Source organism: Halichoerus grypus, chromosome 7, assembly GCF_964656455.1.
Source record: "Halichoerus grypus chromosome 7, mHalGry1.hap1.1, whole genome shotgun sequence".
NCBI classification, from domain to species: Eukaryota; Metazoa; Chordata; class Mammalia; order Carnivora; family Phocidae; genus Halichoerus; species Halichoerus grypus.
The window spans coordinates 118679093-118696021 of NC_135718.1; the positions used below are offsets into that span (position 1 = coordinate 118679093).

At 33.7% G+C, this 16929-nt stretch overlaps 1 protein-coding gene across 2 annotated transcripts in view; it reads right to left on the minus strand.

Annotated features, from left to right (window-relative positions):
- PPP2R5A (protein phosphatase 2 regulatory subunit B'alpha) overlaps positions 1–16929 on the minus strand; it is a 71984-nt gene that overhangs the window by 30489 nt on the left and 24566 nt on the right. For both annotated transcript variants that reach the window (XM_078078147.1, XM_078078148.1), the window contains exons 2-3: positions 10202–10398; positions 7419–7520 (exon numbers count right to left, since the gene is read on the minus strand). In XM_078078147.1, the coding sequence (XP_077934273.1) occupies positions 7419–7520; positions 10202–10398 (299 nt within the window). The remainder of the gene's footprint in view (positions 1–7418; positions 7521–10201; positions 10399–16929) is intronic.

The following is a 16929-nucleotide window of genomic DNA, read 5'->3' on the forward strand; positions in this document are numbered from 1 at the left end:
TAAAGTACTTTAACAGGAAAACTTTCATTGAGCAAATTTCCTCGTGCTACAACTGTCTACAATTTCATTTATCAGAGCAGCTTTAATATTCCACCCTAAAAAAAGATGATTACATAATGATGTAGCAACAATATTCTGACAGATCCTATAAATCAGCCTACTCAGCATTTAGTAGTTTGATGTCCCTAAGACCATTTAATTGCCAAATTTTAAAACTGTATACTAAGTTTTAGTTACGAGAAAGATTTTTAACTATAAACATATATATCTAGGGCAGAGTCTTTTCATCGGGGTCATGGATGTGTGAAAATTTCTTGTGTGTCTCTGTGTATTCTGTCTTGGGAGAAAACCCATTTTTTAAAAATCGTATTTTGAAAGCAACTCACCACCTCCTAAAATTTTAAGAACTGCTAGTTTCAGGGAATTCAAATGAAACTTCAAATCATACCAGTCAAAAATAGAAAGCATATTGTTTGTTTGGCTGAATTTTCACTGTTAATTTCCATGAGCATATAAAAATATCTTAATGGAGATACTATTTTTAGAAATTCAAAGACTGAGGAAACTTTTTCAGATTATCCAACTACATGTGATTAAAAAAGATGTAACTTACCAGCTAATAAGAATTTCATGCTTTTAAAACCTTTGCATTATTAAATATAGTATCATTAATTTTATATCACCTATGGTCTCAAATTTTACTTGAACTGGTGTATGACGCTATTAAAAAAGTTTTCCACCTCAGATTTTCTAGTTCTATAAGCTCTAATGTTATCTAAATCTTAAAATTTTTATCAGCTTTTGCTAATCCTAGGATTCCTCTTTCACTTTATTTAGATATATATATGCTAAAAAGAATAAATAAGTAAATGAGGCAGACTGTTAAAATGTCCCAAAGAGTTAAAATATAAATTTCTTTCTCTTGTCTTTTAAAATAAAATGGAATGACCACTAAAAATATTAAGTCCTGGCAAAATAAAAATCAACAATGTAACTGGAAGTAACCGCGAGCACCCACATATAAAGCAGGGTTTCTCTCTACCTCCCAGGAACTATATAGAAAATAGCTGATGTTGCTGATTATTCATCCTATTGTCATTAAAAACATATCATTTTTCATTTTACTCAAGACAGACTCTTCCCTCCAATGATTCTAGCCTGTGGCAGGCATTGTTGGTTGACTAATATAATACCCATTCCCTTCCTCTCATCTGTCTCTAATACTCACTGTCAGTCTGCCTTACAACTAGAGTAATCGAAAAAGTAAAAAGGGAATGGAGATAAGAAAGATGAACAACAGTCCAACAGAAAAAAGAGATTAAAAAAAATAAGACTTTAAGAGAAAGTAAGAGACACAGAGAGCCAAAGAAGAGCCTACACATGAATAGCTGGCATCCCCAAAGAAGAAAAACAAAGCAGTGCAACAAAAGAAATACTAGAAACTATTACTTAAGAAAACTTTTCAGAAATAAAAAGTGGACTTTTATAGTGAAATAGTACTCTTCAACTGAGAAAATTTATCTAGAAAAATCAACACTTATGTATGACCAGTAAAGCACTTGGCCATTAAAGGAAAAACATCCTTTAGGCATCCAAGCAAAAAAACCTAAGTCTTTATATAAGGGAAAGAAAATCAGACTGAAATCAGATGACAATGGAATAACATATTTAAGGTACGTAAGGAAAGATGAATCAAGGATTTTATATCAAATCAGGTTGATCTTTAAAAATTAAAGCTACACACAAATTGTTGTTAAACATGCAAAACTCAGGGAATAATATTCCCATGAGTTCCTCTACTAAAGAATGAGCTCCAGGGGCACCTGGCTGGCTCAGCTGGAAGAGCATGTTACTCTTGATCTTGGGGTTTGTGAGTTTGAGCCCCACACTGGGTGTAGAGATTACTTAAAATAAATAAAAACTTAAAAAAAAAAGAAAGAATGAGCTCCAAATTACCAAGAAATGATTAGAGGAACTTTGACATAAGGAATGATGGTAAAATTAAATATATTACCGTAGAACTAATAAAAAGCAATGGGCATAAAGGTAACAGAATAGTAGTATACAAGGGTTACACGTTCTAACCATGTAAGTATTATACAATAAAAAATATAAAGTTGAGGGAGGGGACAGAGAAGAGTGTATGGAAAGCAGAAGCTTTGAATTGCTATATAGGTATTTACTGTGAGAGTAAATGGATTATCACTTTACATTAGATGCTAGGTAAGTAGCAAGTGGGAGAAGAGACTACTTGGTAATTTCAGTATTGTTCATGCTAGGGAACCAATAAATGAGCTATAAGAGAAAGAACCAAGGGTTATCATATATCATATAAAGGTATCAGCATAAAGGTAACAATAAAAACAAAAATACACTTTTTCCCACATACCAAAAGTACTTATCTTTTAAGAAAACAAGGGAAAAGAAAACAGTATAGTTTAGAAACTGTGCTATGTCTATGCATACATTATCCCATTCAATCTTTATACAATCCTGTTTTATTCCAGTTTTATAAAGGAGGATGCAGAGAAGTTAAGCGGCTTAACCAGGTCATACAGGTAGAAAAGTATAAAAACTGGGATTTAAGTAGAGGTCTGTCACTAGAATAATTCCATTTCACCATGCTTTGTAATAATAATTCTCTTACTTGTTAGAATTTGTATATATAAACTTTTGTTCCATTTAACTAAGGCACATCCATACCTATATAATTATATCGTTAAAAACTCACTTATGAGGGCTAAAAAAGAAAAAGTATGGCTAGTTGAATTACTTGGAAGATCTAATTTACTGGTGTTACAATGAAGCTAAAAAGGTATGAATTAAGCCTCATTAAGAATTGGTATGTATTTATTTTAGCACCACAGACTATATTTAAGATAAAGCTTTTAAAAATTAAGAGCAAGTACTCTGGAGTAATACTGGAGGTGTAAACCTAATTCGGCCATTTATTACTTTTATAATCTTGGGCAGGATTCTTAATCTCTTTTAGCTTCATATAAGCTTATGTATAAAATGTGAACATTATTTTTAAAAAATTTTTTATTTAAATTCAATATAGTTAACATATACTGTATTATTAGTTTCAGGGGTAGAATTTAGTGATTCATTAGTTGCATATAACACCCAGTGCTCATTACATCAAGTGCCCTCCTTACTGCCCATCACCCATCCCCCTACCCTAAAATGTGAATATTATGGTGTTACCAAAAGGATTAAATGAGATAATGTATATAAAGCAGTTGTCACTATCTCTGAAACATCTAAGTGCTTATAGTTATTGGTATTGCTATAATATAATTAGCTAATCATGATCAGCAGCCTTATAAATGAGCACCATTGGTTATATGTAGACATCTTCATTAAATTCTCTAGAAAAACATATCATTGTGCTTGCCTACATATTTCAGGTCATTAATATTATTTTTAAGATATAAAATTTGAAGCATTAAAGGCAAGAGTCCTTTGAACACTTACTTTCTCCCTCAGAGCCTTGCTTTAAAATAAGAAAGTGTCATTTGAATATTCTCAGAGTATTTTAACTAGACAACTGGGGAACAAAAACCAATGATCATTAAGACTAGATACATAAAAACACGTGCAAAAGAAACACTACACACATGTGAGTATAGTATTTTATGGCTATAAGGGAATCTTTGTAACAGTTTGTAAGTAGTGTAAGATGATCTACCCTAAATTCTACCTAAAGAGTTCTAGTTACTAAAAATGAACTAAAGTAGTGCCAATGTGATTCTACTGAATGAACCCTAGATGACATATTAAAGCCACATATTTGAGGGTATGTTTGAATGACGCAGTTAGAGCTAGATAGAAATAGGGAAGGTTTAATGGAAGAATTGGTCCTGCCTATATAATAAGTTTTTATTACCAATTTTCCAATTATATCTGAGGTGTGAACTGTCACACAATGGCATTTAGGTCAGGAAGACTATCCCTCCCTCAGTCTCAACTAAATAGACATGCTCTAGATAGAGACTTCTGAATAGCAGAGTGAGGACTTCAGTGACCTTGCTGACACACAAAAACAACCCAAAACAATCTGAGCTGGCATAAGAAAGAATGAGTAATGTGAAGGTAGATAAATAAAGATTATCCAGGTGTGCCTGGGGGGGGGCTCAGTCGGTCAAGAGTCTGCTTTTGGCTCAGGTCATGATCTGAGGACCCTGGGATAGAGCCCCACGTCGGGCTCCCTGCTCAGCGGGGCATCTGCTTCTCCTTCTCCCTCTGCCCCCCGCTTGTGTTCTCTCTCTCTCAAATAAACGAATAAAAATCTGAAAAAAAAATTTTTCATTAAAAAGTACATCATAAGGGGGAATGCGACTAGTGCAGCCACTGTGGAAAACAGTATGGAGGTTCCTCAAAAAATTAAAAATAGAACTACTCTACAATCCAGTAATTACACCAAAGAATACGAAAACACTAATTCAAAAAGATATATGCACCCCTATGTTTATTGCAGCATAATTTACAACAGCCAAATTATAGAAGTAGCCTAAGTGTCCACTGATAAATGAATATGGATAAAGGAAATGTGGTGTGTACACACACACACACACACACACACACACTACATACACAATGGAATATTACTCAGCCATAAAGAAGATTGAAATCTTGCCATTTGCAGCAACATGGATGGATCTAGAAGTATAGTGCTAAGTGAAATAAATCAGAGGAAGACAAATACCATATAACTTCACTCATATGTGGAATTTAAAAAAGAAAACAATAGAACAAAGAAGAAAAGAGACAAACTAAAAAACAGACTCTTAATTATAAAGAACAAACTGATGGTTACCACAGGGCAGGTGGGTGGGGGGAATGGGAGAAACAGATGAAGGGGATTAAGAGTAAACTTATCACAGCGAGCACTGAGTAATGTACAGAATTGTTGAATCACTACACTGTATACCTGAAACTAATATAACACTGTATATTAACTATACTGGAATTAAAATTTTTTTTAAATCATAAGGAAGAGATAATACATTTACAGTACTGTACTGTATTTATCAAAGAAAATCTGCATATAAGTAGACCCATGCAGTTTAAACTCATGTTGTTCAAGGGTCAACTATACATAAAGAAATATAAAAGACAGTATAAATGTATTTTATTTAGAGCGCCTGGGTGGCTCAGTCAGTTGAGCATCTGCCTTCAGCTCAGGTCATGATCCCAGGGTCCAGGGCTCCTTGCTCAGTGGGGAGCCTGCTTCTCCCTCTGCCTGCTCTGCCTGCCGCTTCCCCTGCTTGTGCTCTCTCTGACAAATAAATAAAATCTTTAAAAAAAAATGTATTTTATTTATAACTCATTTATTCTACTGCTCTATAAGACAACCACATAAAACAGTAATTACAAAACTGTATTGGTGGGCATGTAAAAAGATCTATTTTGCGCCGCACCTGGATGGCTTAGTTAAGTGTCCAACTCTTGGTTTCGGCTCAGGTCATGATCTCAAAGTTGTGAAATTGAGCCCTGTGTCCGGCTCCCTACTCAGTGAAGAGTCTGCTTCCCCTCTCCCTCTGCGCCCCACCCCCATGCTCTGTCTCTCTCTCTCAAATAAATAAATCTTAAAAAAAGATCTAATTTGTATGATAATAATACCACAAATAATATCACAAAGGAGGTGGGGGAGGCAATGGAGGTATACTGGACCAAAATTGTGTATATTATTGAAATTAAGTTAGTATTCAACTAAACTAGATTGTTTTAAGATGCTAACTGTAATCCCCAGAGTAACTACTAAGAAAATAAAAAATACAGTTAAAAAAAAACAAAGGCAGGGATGCCTGGGTGGTTCAATCGGTTAAGCATCTACCTTCGGCTCAGGTCATGATCCCAGGATCCTGGGATCTTAAAAAAAAAAAAAAAAAAAAAGGAATTAAAATGGTACCCTAGAAAATACTTGTTTAATACAAAAAGCAGTAATGGAGAATAGAAAATCAAAAAGGCATGAAACATATAGAAAATAGCAAAATGGCAGATGTAAATCCTATCTAATTACATTAAATGTAAATGGATTAAACACTCCAATCAAAAGGCAGAGATTGTTGAAACTGATTAAAAAAACATGACCCAACTTTTACAGACAAAATTTAGATTCAAAGAAACAGATTAAAAGTAAAAGGATGAAAAAGATATATCATGCAAACAGTAACCAAAAGATAGGTGAAGTGCCTATACTAATATCAGAAAAAATAAACTTGAGAAACTTTCTAGGTTATAATGACAAGGACCATCGAGATGGAAGATATAACAATTATAAACATAAGCAGCTAACAACAGGGCCCCAAAATACATGAAGAAAAACCTGACAGAATTGGAGAGAAATAGACAATTCAACAACAATAGCTGGAAACTTCAATATCTCCCTTTCAATAATGGATAGAATAAAAGATCAACAAGGAAATGGAAGACTTGAACAACCTTATGAACCAATTAGACCTAACAGATTTCCACAGAACACTCTACCAAACAACCACAGAACACACATTCTTCTCAAGCACACATGAAACATTCTCCAGAATATACTGCATGTGAGGCCCTAATACAATCCTCAATGAACTTGAAGGATTGAAAACGTTCAAAGTATGTTCTCCAACCACAATGAAATTATTAGAAATTAGTAACAGAAAGAAATGTGGTAGCCACAAGTATGTAGAAATTAAAAAATTCCTAAATAATAAAGAAGAAATCACAGGAAAACTAGAAAGTATGTGAGGTGAATGAAAACAAAAACACAACTTATCAAAATCTATGGGAAACACGTTAAAACAAAAACTGGTACATAAATGTTCATAATAGCTCTTGTTACAATAAGCCAAAATACCCAACAACTGATTAATGAATAAACAAAATGTGGTATATCCAGAAAATGAAATATTGTCAGCAATTAAAAAGAATGAGGTATGGACACATGCAAGAACATTGCTGAACCTTGAAAATACTATGTTAAGTAAAAGAACCCAGACACAAAAGGCCACATATTAAATGATTTCACTTATATTAAATATTCATAACAGGCAAATCCATAGAGATGGAAAGTAGATTAGTAGTTGTCAGGGACTGTGGGGTTAGGGGAATGGGAAGTGACTGCTAATGTAAAGGGGGTTTCCACTTGGAGTGATGAAAAAATTCTAGAACTAGAAGTGGTGATGGTTGCACAGCATTGTGAATGTACTTAATGCCACTGAATAGTACACTTTAAAATGGTTTAAATGATAAAAGTTAAGTGTACTTTATCACAATAAAAAAGTAAAAACATTTTGGGGAAAAAGAAAATAATGGTAACACATTCTAAAAGTCAAATATTTTAAATAGACACTCAGATCTAAGAGAACCACCATGATTACAGCACAATATCATAAATGCAAAAATTGTCAATATATGTTTCATACTTGTATGTGAGGCCAAGAGGCCTCAAGCGTGGGTTCATCCTCTTCTGGATCAAAATCTGGATTATCACTTGGAGGAAGAGTACGGAAGATGTTAGCACTGATCTGTAAAGAAAAAGAAATTTAGATTTATGTTCTTTGTTGTATAATTAAATTAAACAATGTAAACGAAATATTTTAAAGATAACTTTAAGGAAAGAGTTAACTTGTGACTATAAGCCTAGTTCAAAACCTATAAACCTCATCAAGATATGAAAAAGGTAGGTATTTGTTTCTCTTTTCTCTATCCCATAACTATGACTTCTTCAGATGCCAACCTACTATAGATTACAGACTTCTTTTGGATTCCTCCTTCCTTAAATTACAAGTTGTTCTTTCCAAGTTTTGCTTAACACACACACACACAAAAGGAGGGGAGGGGATTATGGGGGGAAAAACATGAAGTTCCTAAACTCTACCTATCTCTAACTTGATCCTTTTCACCTTTCTGCAATTCCCTCCATATTCTAATCCAGCCATTTACTTACTTTACAATCCAAAAGAGTTTGATAAAAGACCTCCTTTCCTATACACACACACCACACTAAGGAGAGGGAAGGGAGGGCAGAATACTTTCACTACAATTACCAGACATATTTTATAATACCCCGGTGGTGATTTAATGTATTTCATCTACTCTTAGCCTTTTTTTTTTAAAAAGAGGCTAATCTCTCTGAAATCAGGATGTGAGATTCTTCATTTCAGATTCAATGAAATACAATATTTATAATTTCATCATTCACACTGTCTCAGCACCAAGGTAAAGTTCACATCTTTTTTCTCTAGCAAAGGTTAGGCTGTGGTGCCAACTCACAATTCTTTGAAGAATGATGAACAGACTGAGAGACCACATGGTTTAGTAAACATTTAAGGCCATACTATTAAGGAGTTGGTCACCTGAAATAAACTATTTAGGGAATAAAGGATGAGACGAGAGCTGTTTGGTGGTGCAAGCAAATTTCCAACTATTCTTATGAAGTGGCATCTATGGTCAGCCAAAGAACTGCTAACAGTCAATTACTATAACCATAAGACTTAGAAAGTAATAACCTAGAATGTGATCTGCTAGAACTCAACATGAAGGCAGAACCAAGAGTTTGATGGATATCAATTTCACAAAGAATGGCAGAAAGTCACAGATAAAACTTGAAAAGGAAATATATCCTATAAGAAGGCATAAATTGCCTTTGAGATCATACTTATTATTGGGAGTAAAAAAAAAAAACCTTGTAGCCACCAACAAATGTAACTGTACATAACAAATATACATAAGAGCTTTACAGGGCCAACAGGGTGAGTTGGCTTCACACTTGTCTAGAAATTAAGTGCCCAGAAGTTAAAAAAAAAAAAAGACAAAACATACACACCCTTTTTCTTGAGGAAAGAAATTAAATCCCATAATTTATTATTACATAGCAAATTACAGAATAATTTGACTCAAATATTTGAGCATTTTCAATACGCAAATATTTAAGTCATTTCAATATCCAAGTCAATAACTTTAAGTAATCTCTACACCCAACATGGGGCTCAAACTAACACAAGAGTTGCATGCACTACCCACTGAGCCAGCCAGTCAATACCTTTATAGAGATAAAAATAAAGTACCTTTTCCAGTATTTTCAAAATTCATGAATACAAACAATTTGAAATCAGTAAAAATCAGTAAAATGAAAATATGTTCCCCTGAACGTATTTTAATGATAAACACAAAACAAAAAACAAAATAAGTTTATCAGTATTCAATATTTCCATTTTCAAACTGTCACTTTTTACTGTCTATTGAGTTTTGGAAGCCGATTTTATTTTGATCAGTGTTCTCTGTACAGCTAATCTTTTAAAAATTCTTTAAGGCTTTTATTTTCAATTAAAAAAAAAAAACCCAACAAAATTTTCTAGTACAGGGTGATGAAAGAAAACTCAACTAGTGTAATGAGGCCAAATTTAGCTACATTTTATTCTTCCCCCAGAACATATATTAGGCAAGGGGAAGGAAATGAAGACAAGTACAAATTATACTTGCTGTAACCTTCTATACCCAGGTAACATTTAAGCTTCAATATGTACTCAGTGACTCTCTAATTACTCCAACTAAATTTTTTGTATTTTGTTACTGTGCACCAAAATACAAAAATCACAAATCCTAAACAAATTTCTACTATTTGATGGACAATAAGGTTGAATTATTAATAAACAATATCCTAAACAACCTTACTAATAAAGTTAGCAGTAATTTATTTTTCAGAGATTTCATACACTTATTTACGTTGTTTAACTTTTCAAAGGTCCTGAGTTTTTATTAAAATTCAAGTGTTACAGACTCTATAAATATATTAAAGTATTCTAAATAAATATAATTTTTTAGATCTGACTCCTTTACCCAACTGCTGAAATGTACAGAATCCCATAGATTTTCATTGTTCCTCTCTTCCCACTTTAGACATTCTCCCTTATGACAATTCAGCCCTATGATAATCATCTATCAGTCTGTATAATCTTAAGCCTACATCTTTCTCCGAAGCTCTGGATCTGCACTATATAGTATGGCAGCCACCAGCCACTGCGGCTATTGAATTTTCAAACTATTATAAGCAATGACAGCATTATTGGAATGAATGGATAATCTTTCAAATGGACTACTTTAAAAAAACATTTTGAGTACACTGATTATTGCACATTTATTAAAAATCAGTCTCAGTAATTCATAATTACACCTCAGATCTTACTTGAATTTATATAAATCTTACCATTTTTACTATATCAGAATATGCTGATTCAACAATTACACCACGATTAGTTGAAACATACTCAACCAGTTCATTCAGTGTTGCTCTTTTAATTTCTTTGCTCTTCAAGTCTGAAACAGAGTCCATGAAATCAAACAGTATACAACACTGCTGCAACTTCTGACAGAAAAGCTCTTGTTGTTCATTGGAAGTGGCATCTATAAATAAAAACAAAGAAAAACTTAGAAATAACCTACTCAGAAATTACCTTTAATATGCTTATTAATTTTATAGAAGCTATTCATACACATAAAGCTTCTCTCAAAAATATAGTGAGGAAAAAAAATCTACTGAAAAATTCATCCATCTAATCTCATCATTCATGCCAGAAACCAGGAAACATAATGGACTTTTCCTCCTCTCTCACTATCCATAATCAATCATTAAATGTTACTGATTCTGTTTCTTTAACATATCTGGAATCTATCCTTTTCTTGTCATTCCCACTGCCATTTTAATACCCTCATCATCCATCATCTAGAATACAAAAGTGATATCCTAACTGCTCCTCTTGCCTGTTCCCATAACTACTACAACTTCTGATTTATCTTCTAAACAATCTCAAAAGCTAAAATCTTGCTAAAAGGAGAATCAATCTGATCACACTAAATACTTTTCAATGATCCTCCAAAAATTACAAATTGAGGCTCAAACTCCTCAGGATTGTACACAAAATTCAGCTGTCTACTGTCAACAATCATCTCTCAACACTTCCCAGCATGCACCCTCACTTTGGTTAAACCATATTCCCTGCAACGTGTGAATATTTTACAGTTTCCTCTGCCTGGAATGCCCTTTTCCCCACATTCCCACCCTGGGAACTCTCCCCATTTATTATATTTCAGCAGAAACATATTCCCCTCAGAAACTCTAAGACACTAAAGCTAATTGGTTAATCCACTTTTAGCCAAATATATCTTAGGTGTGTTATCTCTACTATAACATTTATTGTGCTGTATTCTATTTCAATTATGTTTTACATGTACAACACTCCTAAACTATGAGGCCACTAAAGACAGGAAACAAGTGTGATCTTTATCTCTATCTCTGTGTCTCTCTCTCCCTCCCCACCACCTCATATCTAGCACAGTGCCTGACATACAGCAGACATTCAATAAATGTTTATTTTTACCCTCTACTTATTATAAAAATGTGGGCACATAATATTGATTTGATTCTAACAAATGTATTAAATCCTTTTGTTTCCAACATTTGAAAAATAACAAAACTTCAATTCTGAACTTTCACATCTGTAAACAAGGACCTTCAATTAGCTCAATTATTTAAGTTTCTTGACTACTGAGATTAAAATTTTAAAAAATCATACAGATGTCTACTATACTGATACTTAGTTTGAAAAAGTATAAGATGTACACCTCTGCTTTTTGTAAGCTTCCCAAATATGCTAAATTTATTCGATTGGGTATGTGTTATACACTAGAGAAGGGGTGATTCGTTGAGCTATAAAAATCCTTCTCATTCTGTACAGGAAATCCCTCAGTTCTCAGTTAGTAATACCTTTATCTGTTTATAAAGATATCTATATCCTCATTATATAATTTTATATCTTTATTATAACATATATTAGATTTTTATATATAATTAAATTCCATTATAGTGATGGGGAATATAGGGGAAATAAGTGCCATACCTTTACAAGCTAACTCAGTTCTGAGTTTTAAAATATTTTTAAGCTATTTTTTTCCTTATGCTAAAAGCAATACGAACTCATACAATAGCCCATTTTAATATGTGGTCACCTTGTTAGCCAGTCCGAATTTTCTTCTTCCTCCTGCTACCCACTCTTCAACATGAAATCACTCCTTTTCTTGTTCTCCAAAGGCCATGTGTTTGCTTAAACTCTTTTCCCTACCTGAAATACCATACCAGATTTCCTCCCCTATGTTTCCAAATCCTGCTCACCCTCTAAGAATAAACTTAAATCTCACATTCTCCACAAAATTTCCCTTAGGTAGTAGTAAGTCAGGATACAGTAATCCCTCCCTTCTCTGAACATCTACGGTACTCACAGTCTCAAACATACAGTTGAGTATGCATTATCTTCAAGCTTGTATTTAACAAATATTTCTTTTATTACCCACCAAAAGATTTCAGGCTCCTCAAAGGCAAGGATCATTCACTAAACAAGGTTCCTTTTTATTTCTTTTACGTCTAGTGTAGAGTATATAAAGAGTCAACAAATACGTATTTGATGTCTGAAAAAACTCTTAAATTTGAGGTGTAAAGATTATGCACTGAAAAACAGGCTATAGAGTAAGCTCAAATTGGTGCTGGATATCAGAAGTGGCACGAATAGTAAATTATTACATCATATAATGCTTAAGAATTTACAACAATGACCATTTTATCAATAATCTACCTTGATGGTAGACTTAAATAGATTAAATGAGATAATGATCATGAAGCTGAGTGCATATATTTCAAAATAGGATATAAATGGAAGACATTCTTCTCTTATAGCACAGGCCAAAAGCCTCTGGTTAACATGTCAGAAGACACAAAATGATTTCTAGGATTGCCAAATAGAAGATTGAGGAATACGTTCCATACAAAGAAAAAAAAAAAGATTCATTTTCTGGGCACCTAACTCTTGAGAGTCTTCTCTAGAAAGAAATTAATGTTTTTCATAGCTTCTCTATTCAGTAATTCATTTCTTAACCTAAAGATTTATTTTTTCTCCTCCAGATGCTCAGATGGGATAGGTCACATCTGGATCTTCCCAAATATTAGAAATATTTAGAAATCAGTTAACATTTCAACTCCTTTGGCTCTGAGTTAAAACAGACATTTCCTTTTTTTTAAATTTAATTTTATTTATTTGAGAGAGAGAGAAACAGAGGTAGCATGAGCGGGAAGGACAGGGAGAAACAGGCTTCCTGCTGAGTAGGGAGCCAGACTCAGGGCTTGATCCCAGACCAGGACCCGAGCCGAAGGCAGAAGCTTAACCGACTGAGCCACCCAGGTACCCCTAAAATAGACATTTTCAATCCTCAATTATTTTTAGGTATTAAAGAATAGAAAAATTTTTTCCACCTAACCCTTCCTGTAAATACATGTTCTTCTTAAGCAGTTTGCTGAGCTACATAATAAAATATAATACCACTGCTAACATTAGTGTCCTTCATGCCAAACAGAATATTAAGTATTTCATATGTGCTAACTTTCAAAACAATCCTTAGTTCTGAAAGTTAGAGATGGTTTCCTGTCTTCAAGAGATTAGAAACTGCTAGGTTCATGACATGCAACATTTTTATATAGGTCAAAAACATTTTTATAATGGTTATCCTAAAAAAAAGATAATTATGGTTTTCATCAAGAAGTTATAAAATATTTTGCACTTGTAGATGTTTAATATGTCCCAAGTCTTAGGTACCTTTCTGAAACACCATTTACACTGAATTTTCTCATAAGAAAAAAAAAGAAAAGCAAAAAATGTATTTCAATAGATTGAAAAAACATCAGACTATATTCTGGCTATACTTCATAAATATGGATAACAACTTGTGAGAAAAAGAATGCATAATAATTCTCTTTGTTAGATGTAAAAAGCACTGACAAAATTTACACTGGCCACTTTATACTTTAACTTCATTCACCATTATAAGAATGCTTGCAAATGAAGTCTGTTACTCTCAATGATGTTTCAGTTTGGCAATGTCTAATATTTAGGCAGTAATGTCACATATTGTTCTGACTTGGTCGTTTTTAGTGGGCTAATGTTAATTATCCGTTTGCCATTTTCAATGTGGATAATGTCTATTCCAATTCCTATGGTGATAACGTCTTTGCCTGGGATTCTCTATCTGCAATATTCACTGATGTTTTCTATCAGCAGTTCACTTAGTGGTTTAAAAATAAAAATACCTGTGGAAACATACAAGTTCACAGGAAAAAATCAGAACACCTTATGGTACTACATCATACAGTAACTAGAATGGTAGATGCACACAGTGTAATTGTTTTGCATCATCCCCTGAGTACAAGACAGTATTTTCTTAGTCACCTTGAAGTTAATTACCAGAAGAGACCCCAAATTTTTGTTGGAGCAGTTTAAACCAGGTCTTCTTGAAATGATGACATGTATCTATTTCAAATGGATTATTAATTTCTTCTAAAATGTGTAAATAAACCAGGAACAAATAAAGGATGAGTATTTAAAATCCTAGTGACTGCCATTTAAATGAAGAGATAAACCCAGTCCTGTCATTAACCTAGAAGTATATTTTGACTTCCCTAAGTATTTACTTGAGAGCAGTTTAGACCAGCAATTTTTACCAGTAATTATTATCACAGTGTATCATATTCAACAATTTAAAATGCCTTAAGTCTTTAAAATTCCTCAAGGAAATTTGATTACAACTTAAAAATATTATGACCTGAAATACCAATTTACATTTATCTCTTCAATAACATCAGAGCTAAGGATTTATTAAAGTGCTCTTCTAGAAAACATTACTAAATCCCCAACATGGAAATTACAGAAAATACAAGAAAAACTGCACAAAGAATTATCTAAAAAACAGATGTGCCTTGCCTTGCAAAATACATAATTGGTTTAAAGTTGACTGGAAGATGAGTTTTTCAAATGCATCTTAACTGTCTTCCATTTTTTTAAGACTGAAATTTGATACCACTAAAAAATTCTCACTACTGTAGAAATCCCTGCATGGTCTTAGGCAGAAGGAGAATCAAGACAACTCTAGGAAAGTGAGACATTTCATCTTTGAAGATTAACACAATTTTTAAAACTCACAAAAGTCCTGGGGCGCCTGGGTGGTGCAATCGGCTGAGCATCCAGCTCTTGGTTTCAGTTCAGGTCATGCATGATCTCAGAGTCGTGAGACAGAGCCTGTGTGGGGAGTCAGCTTGAGATGCTTTCCCTCCCTCTGCCCCTCTAGCCTGTGCATGCTCCCTCACACTCACTCTCTCTCTAAAATAAATAAACAAATCTTACAAAAAAACAAAACAAAAAAACCTCACAAAAGTCCTGTTAGGTTTCCCTACTTATCTCTAATTTTTTTTTAATACACAGTGTAAATATGTACCTGGCTCACATTTTAAGGAATACTGCTCTGGTGAACTGTTTTTCAAGGTGTGAGTTGCAACCCACTGGTGCTTAGTAGATCATTTTAGTGGGTCGTGACCAGAATTTTAAAATATATATAAAATATCAATATGTTGCAGGGTGCCTGGGTGGCTCAGTCAGTTAAACATCTGACTCTTGGTTTCCGCTCAGATCACGATCTGATGGGTCCTTAAGATCAAGCACCCCTACCCCCTCAGGCTCATGCGCAGGGGGGGAATCTGCTTGAGGATTCTCTCCCGCTGCCCCTCCCCCCACTCTCACACGCATGCTCTTCTGTCTCTCAAATAAATAAATCTTAAAAAAAATTAACGTGTTGCATGTATATGAGTACAATGTGTTTATAAAATGGGTTTATTATAGTTTGCAGTCAAAAAGTCTGACAGCCACTGCTTTACATTATGTAAAGTAATATCAGAGCCCACACTACATAGCATGCCCAAGATCACAAAACAAATCTGTAATGAAAATGGGATTCAAATCACTTAGAATGCAAGAACAAGTATAAGACTATAGTCTTTGAAATATCAACTATTCCTCTAATAGCTGTATTCTAAATCCTTACCCACCTAGAGATTCACAATGCATATTAGAAATGACAAATCTGTTTATCTCTTCCCCATCACTCTAAGACTAAACCAAAAAAAAAAAAAAAAAAGAATATAGGGGTGTGTGTGTGTGTGTGCATGTAACCCCACAATAACAAAGAGAATGTTCACTAATATTAATAGAAAGGATCACCAGACATTCAAGGAAGGCCTTGAAACATGAAAGAAAACTAAATAAACAGAAAAAAATGACCCCAAAGGGTTAATTTAGCATATCACTTTGAAATTTCAGATGCCCAGGAGAAAAGACTAAAAGCTTTCAGATTAAACAAAACAAAACAAAACAAAACAACTCACAAAAGAACCAGAAGCAGATATCCATTAGATTTCTTATCAGCAAGAGTGATGCCAGAAGATAATGGGGCTATATCATTCGAATTTGAATGCCAGTCTACAACTGTGTAACTAGCCAACTATCAATAAAGTATAATGATTCAATAAGGGCATTTTCAGACATGGCAAATACTTTGAACAATTAGCATCCTCACAACCTTTCTTCGGAAATTACCTGAGGACATAATGCAGCAATAAAGGAAAAAAAGAAATGGAATCCAGGAATAGGGGAATCAATCCAGAAAAGCAGTAAAGTCCTACAGAGCAACTGAGCCATTTAGAACAGGAGGAAAGAAGCCCCATGAGAGTGATGCCTACAGGAGGATCAATCAATAGGATATCTTATTATACGGAAAAAAAACTTGAGAGTGTGTCAAAAAGTGCAAAAAAATAAACACAATTAGAAATTCCAGGAAATACTAAAAAGACTATTTAAGGAAATGTAATTAACATTATGTGGCTCTGAAGCCTATACAGTCACACAACATACGCCATGCTAACTGACTTTCGACTTTTAGAATTACAATTTAGAGAAAACTTAATATAATGGTGTAGAAAATGTTACTAAACTTAAAAATGTGAAGATAACTAAAGTTGAGGGTGAAAAGAGAGGAGGAGAAACCGAGAGGCACCACCTTTCCAAG